This window comes from Misgurnus anguillicaudatus, chromosome 20, assembly GCF_027580225.2.
Source record: "Misgurnus anguillicaudatus chromosome 20, ASM2758022v2, whole genome shotgun sequence".
In the NCBI taxonomy this organism is placed as follows: domain Eukaryota; kingdom Metazoa; phylum Chordata; class Actinopteri; order Cypriniformes; family Cobitidae; genus Misgurnus; species Misgurnus anguillicaudatus.
In genome coordinates, this window is record NC_073356.2 from 32075619 (window position 1) to 32095743 (window position 20125).

General features: G+C 35.4%; 2 protein-coding genes across 3 annotated transcripts in view; both read left to right on the top strand.

Moving 5' to 3' along the window:
• The first annotated feature begins 1117 nt into the window (after positions 1-1117).
• On the top strand, positions 1118-6347 carry tcf19l (transcription factor 19 (SC1), like). The gene is made up of 4 exons (XM_055220499.2): positions 1118-1278; positions 1871-2549; positions 4166-5093; positions 5166-6347. Exons 2-4 carry the CDS (start codon positions 2255-2257, stop codon positions 5503-5505), a joined length of 1563 nt encoding a protein of 520 aa, XP_055076474.2. The 5' UTR covers positions 1118-1278; positions 1871-2254; the 3' UTR covers positions 5506-6347.
• Positions 6348-14154: 7807 nt separating this feature from the next.
• pvrl2l (PVR cell adhesion molecule related 2 like) overlaps positions 14155-20125 on the top strand; it is a 204684-nt gene continuing 198713 nt past the window's right edge. Inside the window, exon 1 of one of the 2 annotated variants that reach the window (XM_073858547.1) lies at positions 14155-14324. In XM_073858547.1, coding sequence (XP_073714648.1) covers positions 14240-14324 — 85 coding nt within the window. In that variant the 5' untranslated portion in view covers positions 14155-14239. The remainder of the gene's footprint in view (positions 14325-20125) is intronic. The other variant, XM_073858549.1, reaches the window with a different exon arrangement.

Consider the following 20125-nt stretch of genomic DNA (forward strand, 5'->3'; position numbering starts at 1 on the left):
ATAATTTATATTTGAATCTATAAAACAACAAATTTATTTCTAGCCCTTTCACACTTTTGAGAAAATACATTTTAGAAAAATAATAAAGGTAGTAATAAAAGGAAAACATTTTTGATAGAAATTAATAGAAAACATGATTATTATAACTAGAATTAAGGGTATCATTAAACTTTTTTTAAATGTATTGTTTATAATTTATATATGAATCTATAAAACAACAAATTTATTTCTAGCCCTTTCACAATTTTAAGAAAATACATTTTAGAAAAATAATAAAGGTAGTAATAAATGGAAAAGATTTTTGATAGAAATTGATAGAAAACATGATTATTATAACTAGAATTAAGGGTATCATTGAACTTTTTTAAAATAAATTGTTTATAATTTATATTTTAATCTATAAAACAGCTCATTTATTTCCAGCCCTTTCACAATTTTGAGAAAAAAACATTTTAGAAAGTAATAAAGGTAATAAAGGGGAAACATTTTTGATAGAAATTGATAGAAAACATGATAAGTATAACTAGAATTAAGTGTATCATTAAACAATTTTTAAATGAATTGTTTATAATTTATATTTTAATCTATAAAACAGCTAATTTATTTCTATCCCTTTCACAATTTTGAAAAAAAAAACATTTTAGAAAAATAATAAAGGTAGTAATAAAGGGAAAACATTTTTTATATAAATTGATAGAAAACATGATAATTATTACTAGAATTAAGGATATTATTGAACTTTTTAAAAATTTATTGTTTACAGTTTGTATATGTTCATCTAAGTTTATTTTTATAGCCCTTTCACCATTTTGCAAAAAAATACATTTTGGAAAAACAACAAAGACGTTAGTAAAAACACTATACAAATAAAGGAAAAACATTTAAGAATGTCATAGAAAATGATAGATAATAAGAAAATTGTAATGTTATTATTAAAAATGTAATTTGTTATTTATTGTTTACTTTTTTATTTTATGTTTATCTATAAAACACGGATACTTTTATGTTAGGGACGTTTACATTAAAATGAAAAATTATGACACGTGCCAAATGTTTAAAACTTTCCATTGTATTTTTCCATCGACGGTCTCCTTGACAACAGTGACGGAAGTGATGTTGAATTTCGCGCAAGGAAGCCGCTGCTGCTCCCGGCGCGCCAAATTTCAAAGCACTTCCTGTGATGAGAGGGCGATACGATTCAGCACCCAGCCGAAATAAAGACAGAAATATGATTTAACAAAAAAACATAACGTCATATTTTGGGCATGGCATGCTTTTGTAAGTGTTTTTCAATCATAATGTTCGATGAAACAAAATGGTTGTTTACGTTAATATGTGTTTTTTTGTTGCATTGTGTGAACGTGTTTTACCATACAGAAGTAACATAGCACGCTAGCTACGTGCTGCTATACGCTTACATTTCCTATTGTGTTTGACGAAATCTGTTTAACATCTAGATATCAGCTTTATACGAGGACCTCTGTCATAGTTTTTGTCACAATTTTATTATACTTTTATTTTTAAATGATTTGTAATTTTGTAAGGTTTGTACAATGTATGCTGTCAATCATCATAATGCTGTGCACTGCACTGACGATGCAACTATTGAACATAGTTTCAAACTTTGTTTGCTATTTGATTATGCTATGCATACTATACATACTTTAATATATTGACTTTTATGTTACTAAAAATTATATTTCTGTTACACAATAAGCAATATGCAACCGTTGTCATGTGCATATTAAAAATTTTAGTTTTACTCACTTTAGGCTTTTACTTAAATGAGCTATGTAGTGATTTTATAAAAATATAAGTTGTTTAATTGTTCGTAATGCCATTAAAATCTTGTTTTTTCTTTGTTTTCCAGAATGACAACTAGCAGGTTATGCATCTGACTGGACATTAATTCAGTAAACCAAAAATATCTATGCTGCAATAATTTTATTTTTAATTTACCTTTTTAATAAAGCGCTTTTCACAATTATTTAATCCCCCCATCCGTGTTTATAAAGTAATTTTTAAAATTATCATTCAGATATGTTAAAAATCTTGTAGCATTTTTAAGTCTTTATTAAGTATACTTTATTAAGTATAATTTTAACATCAGTCCTTTTTATAAACATCACACCCAGAAAATAATTTTTAATAAGATCATCTTAAATGAAAGAGATATAGTTGTGAGTTATATAAGTGGCCAGCTGTCTCCAGCTGTGTTACGGTCTTTCTCCACATTTCTTTATGGGATGTCATAATGTCATCCGGAGCCCAGCCGTGTTTTCAACTATTAAGAATTGGATTGTCATCCAATACAAATAACATTAACACACATGGAAATGAGTCATCGGACTCTGGCCGTGACCTATACACGTTCAGACCGGTGCTGGACCACTGCGTGTTTCGGCTGGGCCGGGCCGCAGAGCTCTGTGATGTCACTCTGGATTCGACGACGGTGTCCCGAATCCACGCCGAGCTGCATGTGAAGAAAGAAACTGATGTCTCTGGAGAAGAGGGATGGAAAGTTCACGTGAAAGACCGCAGCAGTTATGGTGAGAGGCTAAAGACTCATAATCAGGGTTCCCACGGGGTTCTTGAAAGTTTGTGAATCTGGGGGAAAAAATTCAAGGGCTGGGAAGTTTTAGAAAATATACATACATAGAATACAGGTCATTGAAAGTGTTTGAATCTATTTTATGCAAGAAGTTTTCCAGAAAAAAATCCATATTATTCCCAGTGTAGTGTAGGATAATATCATAAAAAAATTTAAGCACACGTGCTAAACTGTTCGCTTTAAATGCTTAAATCTTCTTTATGCAAATGTTTATTCATACCAAAATGCTTTTTTGCATAGTTGTGTTTGACACATGAAAGTGTCTCGGGTTACGTATGTAACTGTTGTTCCCTTAGAAGGGAACGAGGCACTGCGTCATTGCCATACGACCTGCGTCCTTGTAACGCCGTCTTTGGCAATATTTCAGATAGCGATTTACTTCCTGGCTCCCGTATCACCCTGTCTTTGTCGTTAAGCCTCACCATTGGTTGAATTTGATATACACATTCAGTCGCACTTACCCTTGGAGGCATTCCCAAAGTGTCGCAGTGACGCAGCGCGAGTTCCCTCGAAAGGGAACTGTAACAATGTATCTTAAAGGAACACACCCACATTTTGGAAATTTAGCTTATTCACCGTATCCCCCAGAGTTAGATAAGTCCATACATACCTTTCTCATCTCTGTGCGTGCTGTAACTCTGTCTGACGCAGCCCCCGCAGCTTACCTTAGCACAAAGACTGGAAGTGAATGGCTCCAGCTAGCATACTGCTCTCAATAAGTGACAAAATAACGCGAACATTTTCCTATTTAGGTGTTGTATTTATAGAGTCACACAGTGTTGTTGTGTATATTCTCAGAAGGCCGCCCAAGTAGCAGTGCTTCGCCTTCTGAGAATATAGTTCCCAGTATGTATACTGTTAAAAGATGGCTGTGTCTCATATGACCTTGTTATTTGTACACGGTGTTTCTATACAAATCCCAACACATAAATAGGAAATTGTTCTCGTTATTTTGTCACTTATTGGGAGCAGTATGCTAGCTGGAGCCATTCACTTCCAGTCTTTGTGCTAAGCTAAGCTAGCGGGAAATGCGTCAGACAGAGTTACAGCACACACGGAGATGAGAAAGGTATGTATGGACATATCTAACTCTGGGGGATGCAGTGAATAAGCTAAACACCCAAAATGTGGGCTTGTTCCTTTAAAAGGTAACAGGATGTAACCCTGCTCTCCCTTGAAATATATCCCCACATTTAGTCCTTGAATTTGAGAGTATTGGACCTGGAAAGTCCTTGAAAGGTCCTTGAATTTGAAGTTAACTAAAGTGTGGGAACCCTGCATAATCTAAATATGAGATCTGGAGCATCAAAGTTTGATTTCAATCATTGACTTCAATATTAGTAAGTCAAGGTTGTATTTTCGCAGAATGTAGGGTGATTTATTGTAGGAAACCATAAATGTCACAAAAATGACTTTAGCTTTGGTTTGTTTCTGAATATTCTGCTTTAAACCTAAAACATAAGTCCCACAACACTGTTGCATGCCAGAACTGAAGTTTATGTTTCACCGATCCCTTATGATGAAAAAAAATAAAGCAACCTCTTTGTTTTCCAGGCACGTTGGTGAATAACGTACCCCTCCAACCAGGAGTCTTATGGGAGATATTCGATCATGATACACTGGCCATTTGTGGCCAATCCGGCAAGACTATGCCAGAATTCTACTTCCTCTTTCAGAAAGTATGGGTTCGCCCACTGGACTTCGACGCCATCACTGTGCCCAAAGCGGGTTCTTTTTCATCTGACATTAAGAACCGCATCAGAACGTGCTCGGACCGTAAACCAGACCCCGCCCTTGATATTTCCAAACTATCCATCAACAAAGCCACAGTCATACTGAACTCCATCGGCAGCTTGAGCAAGATGAACGGAAGCAGCTGGACTTTTAAGAAAAACGATGGCAACTTAAACTCTCCCAATACTCCGGGGTTTACCGCCCTGGCCCCGCCTTCCACCCCGCCCCCTTTCCAATCCATCGGTGACATCGCGTCCAAGTCGGTCCCGCCGTCATCAAAGAGCCGACGCAAGTCAGCCCACACCGTCCTCCTTGAGGACGACAGTTCAGATGATCCCGTATGTCGCAGAGACGCGGAGGATGGACGGAGAGGACAAGCGAAGAAAAGACGACGACTGTACAAGTCCGAATCAGATGTGTTTAATCCTCCTCCTCCCAGACTTGAGCAGAATTGCAGGTCACAGCTGGATGTGTCACAACACAACGACAGCGTCTTCAATGTGCCACCTAACAGAAAATTCAGTCATATCATGAACATGGGTCACACCAAAGGCATCAATCTGACTCTGCTCCACCAGCAGAAGCCTTGCTTGTCTGGTCCTGGTAGGAGACAAAGAGCAAACAGCTCTCCGGTTTATACTGCCATGGGGATGGGAGGTGAGAATTACAAACTGACCTCACCATCCGTAAGGACAGGCAAGGCGGAGAAAGCCAGGGGGACCATTGCACGGTTTCAGGCCTCAACTGGGTAAGCAAATACACATGCATTGAATTTTTGTAACACTGATTTCAATCTTTAAAAGATATTCTGTTTCTGCAGTAGGCGACGTGGCCGACCTAGAAAACACCCACCACCCCGCCCTTCACTTCCATCTCCCTCATCTTCCTCATCCTCCAGCACCTCTTCGTCCTCATCTTCTTCCTCGTCTTCCTCTGAAGATGAAGACGACGAAGACGCGGCGGTCACGCAGGGCGTGGAGCCGTGCGCGTCCGCATGCTGTCGGTTCCCTCAGCAAGACACCGTGCAGTGGATCCAGTGTGACGATTGCGATGCCTGGTACCATCTGGACTGCCTGCCGCACGACCGCAACCGGCAAGCGCTGCTGCTCGACCCGAATGCAGACTTCCACTGCGGCTGCCGCAGAGCCAGACACCGCTGAGACCGTGAATCAAGCTTCAACTCTTTAAATAAGCCAAATATACTCAATGACATTGTGTTGTTACAATCAACTGCATGGGAGATATGTTGTTTCTTGGCATAGGGAACCACTTTCAACGCTTTATAATGATGACAGGAATAAATAAGGGTCATATTAATGTTGTCTGCAATGGTGCTAATCGCATTGAGTGGTGATTTAAACTGGTTTGGCTCGGATGGATGTTCTGGACTCGTACCAGCTTGGCATCCAAATGTGCCGTGAGCACTGTGTACCATTAGATTCAGCACTGGATGATTTCAAGCCATTTATATCTACTTGCATGTTAAATATTCAACACAGGGAATTAAGAGGTATAAACGTAAAAAAAAAAATTGATCGAATGTTTTGTATGGGGATTTTATATTTTTGGATGAATTAAGAATCTGCTTTGTTGTTAACATGTTTATCCTGCTTTATAAACATAATGGCTGGTATATGATATGTAATCATTAAATACTGTATAAGATGTAAATAGGCAACATGGGTATCTACAATGCAGTGATGATGTAATGTCTTATAAGTATTGAGTATAATATTAAAAACTTGATTTGAATGTTTTTTACATTTCATGGCACACACACAACATTCTTGTCATGTGTTGTTTGTTATATGGCCTGATATTAACTAGCTTTCAGTGTAATCTTGACTAACTTCATGTAGTTTTGTATCGCTAGATGTATGAGTGTTTAAAAAAACTTTCACTGTCTTCACTTTAACTCAACATTATAAATGACTCCGACTCCTGTCATATAATTTGTCATGTTGGGAATTGGGAACTGAATAAAGATTATATATTTTAAATACGTCATTTTATTCATGAAGTAATAAAATGTGTTATTAATAGGCAAACATAATCTCTTTAAGTGTGAATTTTACTGTTATGATTCACTAAAATCAAGTTTATTATAAGCAGATGCTTAGAAATGTGAATCAATCCACATAAACACAAATCTTAGACTCCTTAAAATGTTTGTTTTCAGCCTAACAGAGATGTCAAAACAATTTCATGTTGAACTATGTTGCTGATTTGCGAGCTCCCAGAATGCATTGCAGCGTTCATAAATTATGCAGTAACTATTAGAGAGGGACTGTGCTGTTGTATGGTTATGCTGTTTTATTGTCGCTGTTAGTTGTTGTGAAATGGTAATCGTTTTTAATCTTTTACATTATGGGTTTTTATGATGGTAATGGTTATTTGTTTGGTATATAATAGTTCATGCATGTTATGCCTTTGTAAAATGTTTATTCTTCAAAACAAGTTTATCTAGAGAGAAAACAAAACGATTGTCTTATTCTCTTTGTAGCACGACCTACTTTCTCAGATGTGTGAAATAATAACAAACAAATTGAGCCCATATTTGTTTTTTGGTAATACTTGACAATAAAGTTGTATTTGCTGACATTAGTAACTAAATGCCTTAGCACACATCAGAGTAACTATAAGCATTATTGTTTTTATCTTTTTTTTTTAATCTTTTTTAATGTTAGTTAATGCCAATACAGTAATTAATTCATCATGCATTAAAGGAGACATTTCACAAGACTTAAAATGTCAAATAAATCAATGTTGTCTCCAGAGTGTATGTGAAGTTTTAGCTCAAAATGTCAAATAGATAATTTATTATAGCATGTTAAAATTGCCACTTTGTAGGTGTGAGAAATTTTGGTGAGAAATGTGCCATTTTGGGTGTGTCCTTTAAAATGCAAATGTGCTGATCTATGCACTAAACTCTACTTTAACATGTTTTTATTATTATTTTTGTTGCAATTTTTAAAATGCACGAGACACATGCTATGAAATGACCTGGACAATGCTGCCATAATAGGATTCAATAGAATTCCCTTGATCTTTATGAAGTCTGTCACCTAAATGTCTGAATCACCTACTGTCACATCACATCAGATCTCGTCTCATCTGTCCATTTCTTGGGCATCCCTGCGGCATTTGTAACACTTTGTGGGCTTCAGGTCAGTGGACAACCAAACCTGTGTATTACAGAAGCTGTCTACCTGATAAATGACTTGCATTAACTGGTCTCTGGTCAGATTAAACGAAACCCCAGTGTGGAATTTCAATAGCATTGGCTATATTGTCTCTATATGTGTTCCCTGAAGAATGCATGCTTAAATAATTCCATAGGAAAATATGTCATAGTTTTTTTTCATGGTAAAACTGTAACCATGTATTTTATTGCATATTGATTAACATTTGTATTATTACTGTGGTTTTACTGCAAGAATCACAGTTAAACTATAGCTACCGTAGTGAGACAATAGTAAATGTGGTTACTATAGTTTTACAACAAATACAACCAAACTATGGTTACTATAGTTAATCCAGGGTTAATTTAAAGGATGCGAGGACTTCTGAAGGTTGTTTTGGTATTATCAATACTATCAGGTAGCATAATGTGATAAATTAAGTATTACAGTCTTCATAATATATATATATATATATATATATATATATATATATATATATATATATATACTTATTTTAAATAAAGGAAATACTTAATATTTAATGAAATCATGAAAAGGAAATTGATATTTGTTAATAAAAATTTAAATAACCTGCTTAATATTTTTCCCCAGGAGAATTTAAAATAGGATTACGTTTTATTATTGACATCATTATGTGTCCATAATTTCTGCTGTAGTGTGCACACTGACAAGTAATCCTAAAAAGATAACTAAGTACTGTTGAGATTGTCATGTCAACCTGACATGTGTGTACATTATAAAGGAGAGATGGGCAGATAAAACTGAGGTGTGAAATCTTTACTGCTTCTTCTTTAATGAGGCCAATGGATTGCGCTCTGTCCTTGTTGCCATGGCGACGCCTCGTGCAGTCAATGGAAGTATGTGGCTGCAGCAGGACCTGTCAGACAAGAGACGAAGGTTAAAGAAAAAATCTCATACAAGGACAATAAAGAGTGCAGCGTTAGTGAAAAAGTCAGACAGGCCTAGTAGGGGTAAAGCAAGATATAACTGCTTACAAAGGAAAATTAATACACGTGACTGTCGACGTTTTTTCAGTGGTAGTTTTATTGGGCCAGCAGGGGGCAGACTTGTCACATTAGCTCGTGCATTGAAGGCAAAACGTCTTTAGCAAAACGTTTAATCGTTTGGCATTTAAGTGTGAAGGCTTTGACATAAAGAAGTGTTTTCTTTTTTAATATAAATATATAAGTACATTTCAACTGCGTTTAAAGCGTTAAACGCCAGTGACCACAAAGTTTAAATAAAGTTATTTAGTGTACTCGCAAAATATGCGCGCTTGCATGAGAAGGAAACCATCGCAACAGTACATAGCTCTATCGTTTCCCCTCGGACGTATATCTGAATGAGTACTCTCATTATTAATCTCTTCATTAAACTTAAAGATTTTGTTTAACACAGCGTTGAAAGAGTTTGCAGGTAAGTGCTAGAGGCACCCCGAAAATTTCTGACAGAAGTTCCGGTGGAAAGTTAAAGGGATAGTTGACGTTCACCCAAAATAAAATTCTCTCATCATTTACTCACTTTCATGTTGTTACAAACCTGTATATATTTCTTTGTTATGATGATCACGAAGAAAGATATAATTTAAGGAATGTTTGTAACCAAACCATTCGTGAACCCCATTCACTACCATAGTAGGAACAAAGAATACTATGGAAGTGAATGGGGCTCACAAAGGTTTGGTTACGAACATTCCTCAAAATATCTTTCTTTGTGTTCATCAGAACAAACATCCTATAGCAGTGGTTCTCAAACTGGGTGGTGCGAGATGGTCCCAGGGGGGCCTCAGTTTTATGACATTTTATAAAATACATTAATTTATCATGAATTCTGTGTAGCTAAACTCATAAAAATAAGGCTACTAACCAAAAGCACTACTTTGTATAATTTAATATGTTTTTTTATCAAAATGTTGAGTTTTAGAACTGTTTTTGTCATAAATTATCTTTGGGGGATGCCGTGAAGGAATGCACCATACCCAAGGGGGGGTCGCGCGCTGAAAAAGTTTGAGAACCACTGTCCTACGGCATAGCCTCTATGTGTGTGGATACTGCCTACTAGCGGTCTGCATGTGCAATTGCATGTCGACACAGATGATGACGAAACAGAAGTATAAAGGGCTCATTATAGTTGTGCGTAGGTCCGATGGTGTAGACTATGTGTCGGTTTTCATACTTATGCATCATCATCCGCATTGATGTGCAAACACACAAATCCATGATAGTAACCCACAGTAGCAGCGCAACAGCCAAAGAAGAAACAGCTAGGCCAGTAAACCCACAAACGAAGAAGAAGCAGCTTGTTGTGTATGATTTGAGAAGACAAGCAGTGATGGAGGTAAATAAACAGCGACTTTTTTTGCTGTTTGAGTTAAATCACCCCTCAACTTGGCCCATCTTTGTTCTTACCGTCGCAAGCGGAAATGCCTTTGAAGAAACGCGACCCGCATATTTTGGACTTGATGGGAGGGGTTCTAATGGACCAATCACAGCGCTTGTAGTCCACGTAGAACGGACGCGATTTTACATTTTGGCAAGATGCGCGTCAGGCTATGCAGAGTTACGGACAGCCTACGCATAGCCTATGCCGTTGTTACGACGTTGTGAACTTATGCACGACTATAAATGACACTTTATAAGACAACGTTGTCGCTATGCTGTAGGACCTACGCACAACTATAATGAGCCCTTTGAACCTCTTGTTTTCATCGTCTAGGAACCACCTAGCAACATTCTAGCAACTGTTCATAAATCTTAGCATTGTGGCTTCGGCTGGGGCAGGGACAGGGGAAAAGGCCATTTAAAAATAGCTTATTTAATGTTCAAACCAAATGTATTTTTACAGTATCTAAACAGGTAATTTATTAAATAAATGAGCAGTATTTTAAGTAGTACTTCCCTTTTGAATTTCACAAGTTTCCATCTTTATTATTGCCCCCCTAGGACGAATAACCACCTTGTTGTTTTTCCTTTTTTGTAAGTCGCTTTAGATAAAAGCATCTTCTAAATGCCTAAATGTGAATGTTGTGAAAGTCCCATCATTACATTATTACTTCACTGCTGAACATTAAAACATCATCACATTGTGACATCATCACTGCCTGTAACTATGACATCACAATCGCTTGTTATGACATCATCACCACATTTTGCTGTCATCACTCATTATGACATCATAATAACTAAAACTCATTATGAGACCACTGTTGCCAGTGATTGTTATAATGAGTGACGAGTGAAAAATATTATTTATAGACAGTGGCGGCCGGTGAATTCTTTTTTGAGGGTGGATTTTAACCTATGTGCATTACGCCTCATATCAAAATACATGCCTGCTGCACATGCTTTGAAGTGGTTTATGATAAAAGAGACGCTCGTGTTTGCCAGATACTCGTTTAATCTCGTGTGTAATCAGAGTTTAGTGTTAAGAGTGTCTTGCGAGTATTTTGTGAAAGTCAGCGTCTCTTTTGAAGCGTATGCAGCAGGCATGTATTTTGACATGACAAATGATGCACATGATGCAACAAACCCATATTTTGACATGACGAGCAATACACATGACACTCTGGACATATATTTTGAATTTGCGCCCCTCAAAAGAGAAGTCACCGGCCATCACTGGTCACATGGCTTCTTGGGCGGTCCTGGGCAATTCAAAGCTGCCAAGGTTCCCAGACCTTCAGTAGGAAGGACTGGTTACACGAGACTAGTGGGAAAAAGTAAACCCTCTTGTTTTCATCATCTAAGAACCACCTAGCAACACTCCAGCAACCATTCATAAATCTTAACATTGTGTCTTCGGCTTGGGCAGGGGAACCAAAAAGGCCACTTAAAAATATCCTATTTAATGTTCAAACCAAATTTATTTTTACAGTATCTAAATGGGTAATTTATGAAATAAATGACCAGTATTTTAAGCAGTACTCCTCTTTTGGATTTAACAAGTTTCCATGTTTTTTATTGCCCCCCTAGGATAAATAAACACCTTGTTGTTTTTCTGTTTGGTAAGTCGCCTTAGCAACATCTAAATGCCTAAATGTAAATGTTGTGAAAGTCACATCATTTCATTATTACATCACGGCCGATCATTATAACATCATCACATTGTGACATCATCACTGCCAATAACTATGACATCACAAATAATTGTGAAGCCATCACATAACATCACAATCGCTTGTTATGACATCATTACCACATTTTGCCGTCATCACTCATTAAGACATCATAATAACTACTCATTATGATACTACTATTGATAGTGATTGTTATAATGAGTGACGAGTGAAAATATTATTCATAGTCAGAGATGGCCGGTGACTTTTTCTTCCCAAATGTAAATGTTGTGAAAGTCACGTCATTACATTATTACGTCACTGCCGATCATTATGACATTATCATTGCCACTAACTAGTAAAAGTGTAGTAACCATGTTTTTACTACACTAACCATGGTTGTCAAAACCATGGTTATTTTGTGGTTACCATGGTTTTACTACAGTAACTATGGTTTTTTGGTTTTAACTGTAGTAAAACCATGGTTAATTTTCATAATGAGAATAATGTTCTCACTAGGAGCCGTAAGATGGTGCCAGGGGGGCCCCAGTTTTATGACATTTTATAAAATACATTAATTTATCATGAATTCTGTGTAACTAAACCTAAAAAAACAAGGCTACTAACTAAAAGCACTACTTTGTATAATTTAATATGTTTTTGTATTAAAATGTTGAGTATTAGAACTGTTTTTTGTCATACATTTTCTTTGGGGGGTGCCGTAAAGGAATGCACCATACACAAGGGGGGCCGCACGCTGAAAAATTTTGAGAACCACTATGTGTGCCATAGTGAACCACTAATTTATGACATCACAAATAATTGTGACGTCATCACATAACATCACAAACGCTTGTTATGACATCATCACCACATTTTGGCGTCATCACTCATAACTAACACTCATTATGACATCATAATAACCACTGTAAAAAATGCAGCACAAAGTTAAAACAGCTTTTACTTTTTACATTTTGGCTTAAAAAAGTTGACATAACTTATAAAATCAAGTTGAAATTGTTTAACTTAATATTTATGTTTAACTTATTAGTTAAGTAGCATAAAAATATTTATTGATTTGACAGAAATGCTGCAGTGAACACTTGAGCTCATTGTTGCCAGTGATTATGTGTGTTATAATGTTATAATGACTGACGAATGAAAAATGTTATTAATAGTAGTACTCAATATTATTAAATATAGCATTATTATATTATATATATATATATAAAACAACCCACACTAAAATGTAATATAACAGTCCACCACAATCCTAGCTGGTCATTATGGGCATGTTTAAATGTATGGCAGCAAACTGTACATTATTGATCAGTAAATGCTGCTAGAGGTCATTAGTACTAGAGACCCGGCTTAAACAGCTTAGCATAAATGATGTAACATATTTCACCCCAGTGACATGAAACCTTTTGCGCATAGTGAAAGACTCACAGTTAAGAGACTGCTGAAATGAACCTCTGCCTACAGCAATACACCTCTACTTCGGTTCATTAACATGAACCTTTGAACTTCTTATTGCAAGTCTGGTAATAAAATTATACTTTGCATTATTATTGTTAGTAGCAAACTTTTTTTTATTATTACCAGAAGGTGCACCCACCTGGGCATACCACTGGCAAGTGTTACCAATACACAATGCATATTTTTGAATAGAAAATAATCATTAATAATGATACTAATCACAGAAGAATTTGCTTATGGATTACCCTTATGAATGACTACCGTAACCATTGTATAATAATTGTGTTTGTAGTAATACCACACCTTTACTACTGTCTCAAGATAGTAAACATGATGCAATTATGAAATTTCTAGTAAAACAACAAATGGTTATCAACCTGCACAAACATGGTTACTACACTATTACTATGATAAAACTATAGTTAATTCTCTCAAGGGTAGCGTAAACAAACAGTTAAATGTATCTATAGCATTAAAACTCAAAAGCAAACATAAACTGGTAGTTTAGGCGGTGATAGACTGCAGCCAGATGGCTCAGCTATCTCAACGTGTCTCCGAGTTTCAGATCATCAAGGTGATTGACGGGGCTCTAATGGGATCACAGTGCGTGCAGACTGACTTCAGTATGCCATTCTCCTGTGCTACCCTGCTTGAAAATTCAGCTATTCCTGCTGACCGAAATTTAACCCTGGTCGTGTGGGCTGTAGACTTGCAACAATACATTAAAAAGGGATGTAAACTGTGTCTAGCAACCACAATATCATAAAGTACGCTAACGTGGCTGCAATGTATTGCTAAGAGTCTTAGTGCTTTGCTAAGGCATTCGTAGTGGTTGCTAGGACCTAGCTTTACCCTAGCAACCACCCAGACGTCCTAGCAAGGACAAGAACATTCACGTTAATTTATCAATTAGGCTTTACTCATAATATATACATTTCAGAGCATACATTTAGAAAATAAAGCTTAACCACCGCCATTAACCCGCTTGCTAACCTTTTCATAAATTCAAGGAACACGATGAAATATGTGTCGCTATATTGACTTATATTGATGTCTTTGTGTTTGCCTTACAGCCCACACAGACATTGAATTATGATTTGACATTGCACACGGACATGGATGGTGTGTCGGTGAGAATAGGACACAGGTGCCTTCATCATGTGCCTCTGCACATATCTTTTCTCCCGTCATCGGCAGGTTGATGCGAGGGGATGGATGATAGTGCTACCGTGGAGACGGTTGAGTGAGTTCGATATCAGCAACATTGCCTTCACTCATGCCTAAATTTCAGATCATTGAGCTGAAAGTACAAGGGAAAATTCTGGGGTTTATGTCCAATACACCTGGTTACACAAACTCTATGGGGGATTTGCGACAGGTGGTTAGTTTTTATAAATTCCCTCATTTTAAACTTACTATATGAGGCTTTTTTCCAACTATGGTTACTTTTATGTCAGGGGAGTTTATTTGATGTTGTATATTTGATATATTTTGTGACCCTGGGCCACAAATCCATTCATAAGTAGCATGGGTATTTGTAGCAATAGCTCACAATACATTGTATGGGTCAAAGTTATTGATTTGTTTTTATGCCAAAAATCTTATTAACTAAAGATCATTTTTCATGAAGATACTTCCTAAATTCTTACTGTAAATATATCAAAAAGGTATTTATCATTAGTAATATGTGTTGCTAAAGACTTCATTTGGACAACTTTATACGATTGTGTCAATATTTAGATTTTTTGCAGCTTGAGATACTAGATTTTCAAATTGTTGTATCATGTGTTTGTATCAAAATATTGCCACATCTTAACAAACCACATCACAATGAAAAGCTTATTTATTTAGCTTTCAGATGATGTTTAAATTTCAATGTTAAAAAAAGACTCTCATGACTGGTTTGCGGTCCTTGGTCACTTTTATATTTGATGTTTAAAATATATATTATATATATTATAATTGAATTATTATATATATTATAATTGAAATCTATCAAGCCAAGAGCCAGCTGATATCATATATATATATATATATATATATATATATATATATATATATATATATATATATATATATATATATATATATATATATATATATATTTTTTTTTTTTTTTTTTTTGAGCTGAATATTTAGACTGATATCTGCCAATACAGATAGTTTAGACTTGCATTTACTAAATTCTGTTATTAATTCATATAATGACCATTAATATTGAACATTAAACTAGTGATGTTTCTTTACATTTTCTATACACAGAACTCAAATGCACTGTTCTCTTTGATTGACAGAATATATCGGTCATGACTATCAACTGTTTTTAACCCCTTCAGAGCCTGCGTCCACTGGAATGGACATTGCATGTTTTGTGGTTCAAACCAATAAAAATGCTGATCAACCAATTAGAGTAAGGCACAGTGATTAAACACCTGAAAAATCAGGTCTGAAGGGGTTAAACTATTGGCCGATAGCCAATAGTGGGAAAAAATTTATTGACTAATACCAATTATTGGCCAATATAACGGTACATCTGTAGTACCTATTGTTTATATATATAGGTAGACCTTCAGCTCAAATTTGAAGTGTTTTCACAGATTTTGATAGCTTGACAGCCTCAGCTCTCATTCACATTCATTGTGAATCCCTTTTCCTTTTTATAAAAAGCATCACACATTTTTGAATTCATACAGTTTTTACAAAACTCTAATTTTGCATAAATGTGTCGACATTGATTAAACACGTGCACTTTAACTCAATAAATCATGCATAAATCAGAATTATTTTGAGAACATCACTTAAAATGACGTGACCCTAAGATGACATCGCATTACACACACAGCAGTGGGAACGAAGTTTTGTGTGCGTATGCACACCCAGAACCGTTCCAAGCTGATCATGGTTGACAGGCAGACGTCCCACAGCTCTGTTATGACAAAATCCCTCCATCTCATTCTTATTCTCAACTGTGTCAAAGTCCGCCTGCAAGCCACAGATAAAGACTTCACGGCCATAATCAACTCAGTGCTTCAACTTTGCAACAGCGCTTATTCTGTTTACCAACAACAACGTCCTGCTCAGAACATGTCAAGATGATGGATGTAATATATGTGGATGTTAAACAATGAATAATATGTAAGATAAATCCTGGGTTCTTTTCAGTCCAGCATTGGGTCAACCGGATGGACCCAACCTGATGAGTTAGTGCTGGGTAAAGATTAATCGCGATTAATCGCATACAAAATAAAAGTGCATTCTTGCATAATATATGTGTCTGTGATGTGTGTAACAATTCTGTATATTTAAACACAGACACATACACATTTCAGAAAATTTTTATTTATTTATCCATTTTTTTGTTCATATAGAATATAGAATATATAAAAGATATACACATGTAAATGTTTCTTAAATACATACATGAATGTGTGTGTATTTACATATACATAATAATAACACACACCACACACTCATATCTTATGCAAAAAAAAATCACTTTTATTTTGTATACAATTAATCGCGATTAATCGTAGTTGTAGCTTAACCTATGCTGGGTTGTTTTACCTGGAGATTCACCGCTATAACATTTGTCAACCAATATACCCATAGCCGATTATTCAGACTGATCGGTATCTGCCAATACCGATAGTTTGTGGTTATATTAACTTGCATTAACTAAATTCTGAAGATTAAATTTTCTTAATGTTATTCATTCATATAATGACCATTAATATTGAACATTAAACTAGTGATGTTTCTATACACATAGCTCAAATGCACTGCATTTTCCTGTTCTCTTTTGATTGATAGAATATATCGGCCATGACTATCAACTGTTTTTATCCCCTTCAGAGCCTGCGTCCTCTGGAATGGACATAACATGTTTGGTGGTTCAAACCAATAAAAATGCTGATTAACCAATCAAAATAAGGCACATTGATTAACCAGGTCTGAAGGGGTTAAATATTCGGCAAATAGTGTGAAAATTGCTTTTATTGACCGATACCGATTATTGGCCGATACAACGGTGCATTTCTCATTTTAACCCATTGTTGGGGTTAATTGAGTTATTTGACCCTGGGTTTGTCCCTTATTTATGGCCCAACAGTTGAGATTGTACATCACTATTCCCGTGGAACAGGAACCATCCATGCCATTAGATCAATAAGCCTATAATTAAAAAAAAAATATATATATATATCTTAAACACTATCATCATTTGTGAATTTGTTCACAATACAAACTTTTGTTTTAGTAGTAGTACACTCTTATTTTCAACCCAGCATTAGGTCAAATCGGGACAAACCCTGCGGTTAGGTTAAATGTACAATGAAACAATTCAGTAACCAAGACCTTGATGTCCACATACATGGACATCACATTTTTGTTGTTGTTTTGCACCATAATACTCAATTCTGTTAACTGGAACATGTTGTACACAAACATGGACAAATTCACTGCTTCATGTTCAAAGAAAAATATTTGGTTATTATATTTATTGGTTAACTTATTCCTACCCAAAAATAGCCGGTAGAAATCTGAAAAAAATAAACAAATCTCGGGTCTTAGGTGGTTAAGTTACAACCCAACGGGTTGGGTCCGTTCCTTTTTGATTCGTAAATAAACCAGCATTTTTAGAGTGTTGCCAACAGGTAATAAAAGGTCAAACCTATAAGTTAAAAGAGGATTTGTGAAAACATTCTCTGGTTGGTTTCACACCTGACATTGCACATTTGTCTCATTCTAAGCCATAAAGGGAAATAAAGCCTCATAAATGACTCTCTGAACAGGTCATACAATGCTCAAATGAGTTATCCTGATTTGTAAGTTGCTTCACAGTTTAGTTTCAACCCTTTAAAACAGTGGTTCTCAAACTTTTTCTGCGTGTGGCCCCCCTTGTGTACGGTGCATTCCTTCGCGGCCCCCCCAAAGAAAATTTATGACAAAAAACTATTCTAATATTTAACATTTTAATTAAACAAAACATATTAAGTTATACAAAGTAGTGCTGTTGGTTAGCCTTATTTTTTTTAGGTTTAATTACACAGAATTCATGATAAATTAATGTATTTTATAAAATGCCATAAAATTGGGGCCCCCCTGACACCATCTCGCGGCCCCCCCTGGGGGCCCCGGACCCCAGTTTGAGAACCACCGCTTTAAAACTTTGAGTTTTTGTCAGAGAAGAAATCAGTATTTTTAATGTAAAATACCAGATACAGATTTGTCACGCTGGACCACAAAATTTTTTAGCTATATATATATATATATATATATATATATATATATATATATATATATATATATATATATATATATATATATATATATATATATATATATATATACATACAACTTTAGCCAACTTTAAAGGTGATGTTCTCTATATTCTCTCATTCCAGATCTATTCAGAGTACTGATAAATTCAGAGATTTCAGTTCCAGGGTTACATTTATGTGTTTAAAAGGAAACAGAACAGAAACCAAAATAAGGAAACCGTGCTGTGATTGTTTAGATTGCAAAGAGTCTCAGGGATTTTTCATTTCTACTATGCTGTGCCCTTGACTATCTATATCTGAATGGTCTGAATTGATTTTTGTCATGCCTCATTTTTTACATTGTTAAAATGTCTGGAATATTAATTTTAAATGTAAAAAAAGATTTTTTTTATTCCATTCAAATCTTTTATTCAGATCATTGAAGGACATGAGTAATATATACAGCTTCATGGCTTGCTTCTTAAAAATCTCAGAAATCAGTTTGTTTTTTGTATTTATCCATGCCCACCTCCTTTAGCTTTGGCAAAAATTATGTATGAGATGAATCTGTAAATGCATTCCTCTTACTCCCCAAAGACCTTTCTTGCAATTCAAATTCAGTCTTTGACTCGCTCACACATATTCAGAAATACTCCTTCATTGTCTTGCAGGGCCGTGCACAGACATTTTGAGGGGCAGTGGCCCAAACCAAAAAGGAGGCACGGGGGCCGCAATTTATATGGTTTTAACAATATGATGTGTTATAGATTAGTATCAAATAATATAAGTGATTATAATGGAAAATAGACTTTATAACAAGATTTAGAGTGTGACAAAACTTCTTAATATTCTATATGATTTACATGCTGAAGCTTTGAATCCATGCTTGCCATTTTGAACAGCTTTTGCAGCCTCCCTTCCAACTTTGTCTTTTTTTTTTAAACATTGTTTTTTATTTTTTGTTGACAAAGTGTGCCAACAACAGCAAATTTGTTGTTATTTATATCAGATCTCATCGTGTACATTACACATTAGACAATCACTGTAATTCTAAAAATGTTTGCTAAGTTGTTAGCACTTTAAGAAGACAGAGAGCAAATCATCCACAGAAATACAAAAACATAGGAAAGCCGAGAGAGGTCATCCATATTTTTATTTTTGCTGCTTGTTTTCTCATGGTCTCGAGATAACAAAAGTTGTTTTCTCGCTATCCAGACATAATAATCCAAATGCCATAATGTAATTTCCTGTCCATAATATTTCATTTATTTTGAAGTGGACTGCTGATGCATATAAGTTGGGGTCTTCGCCGTTACCACGCGTAGCTAATTGTCGATAGACTTAATAAATAAATAAAGTTTGATGTTCGTGAATTTAGGGACCATCTCTAAAGTGCACTGTACATGTTTCTATCTTCAATAGTATTTAACAGTTAATTTGAATAAATATAAAACATCTAAAAAAGTGTGCATTATAGTTGACAACCACGAACACTTTACAGTTGGTTTTGTGACTGTTTGTTGACTTTAAAGTATTCCATTTTAATGCTGTTTAAAGAAGAAACGTATATGGAGTACTTTAATGACGGTCCCTAAATTCACCGCGCTATCAAATGGTCAATTATTGGCAAATCTGTTTCATCTTGAGCGAATCCCTGATCTATGTAAAATCTCATTTGTTCATCCATGCTCATTTAGTTAAATATGCTTTTGCTGTCTATAAATTATGTTCTATTGAGTACACGTAAGCTTTAATCACATCACAAGAATACAACTTTTGTTATGAC

Coding starts and splice junctions, on each gene's coding strand:
- tcf19l (XM_055220499.2), top strand. CDS start 2,255: ATGTCATCCGGAGCCCAGCCGTGTTTTCAACTATTAAGAATTGGATTG. Junction 2,550..4,165: donor GAAAGACCGCAGCAGTTATG/GTGAGAGGCTAA, acceptor TTTGTTTTCCAG/GCACGTTGGTGAATAACGTA. Junction 5,094..5,165: donor CGGTTTCAGGCCTCAACTGG/GTAAGCAAATAC, acceptor CTGTTTCTGCAG/TAGGCGACGTGGCCGACCTA.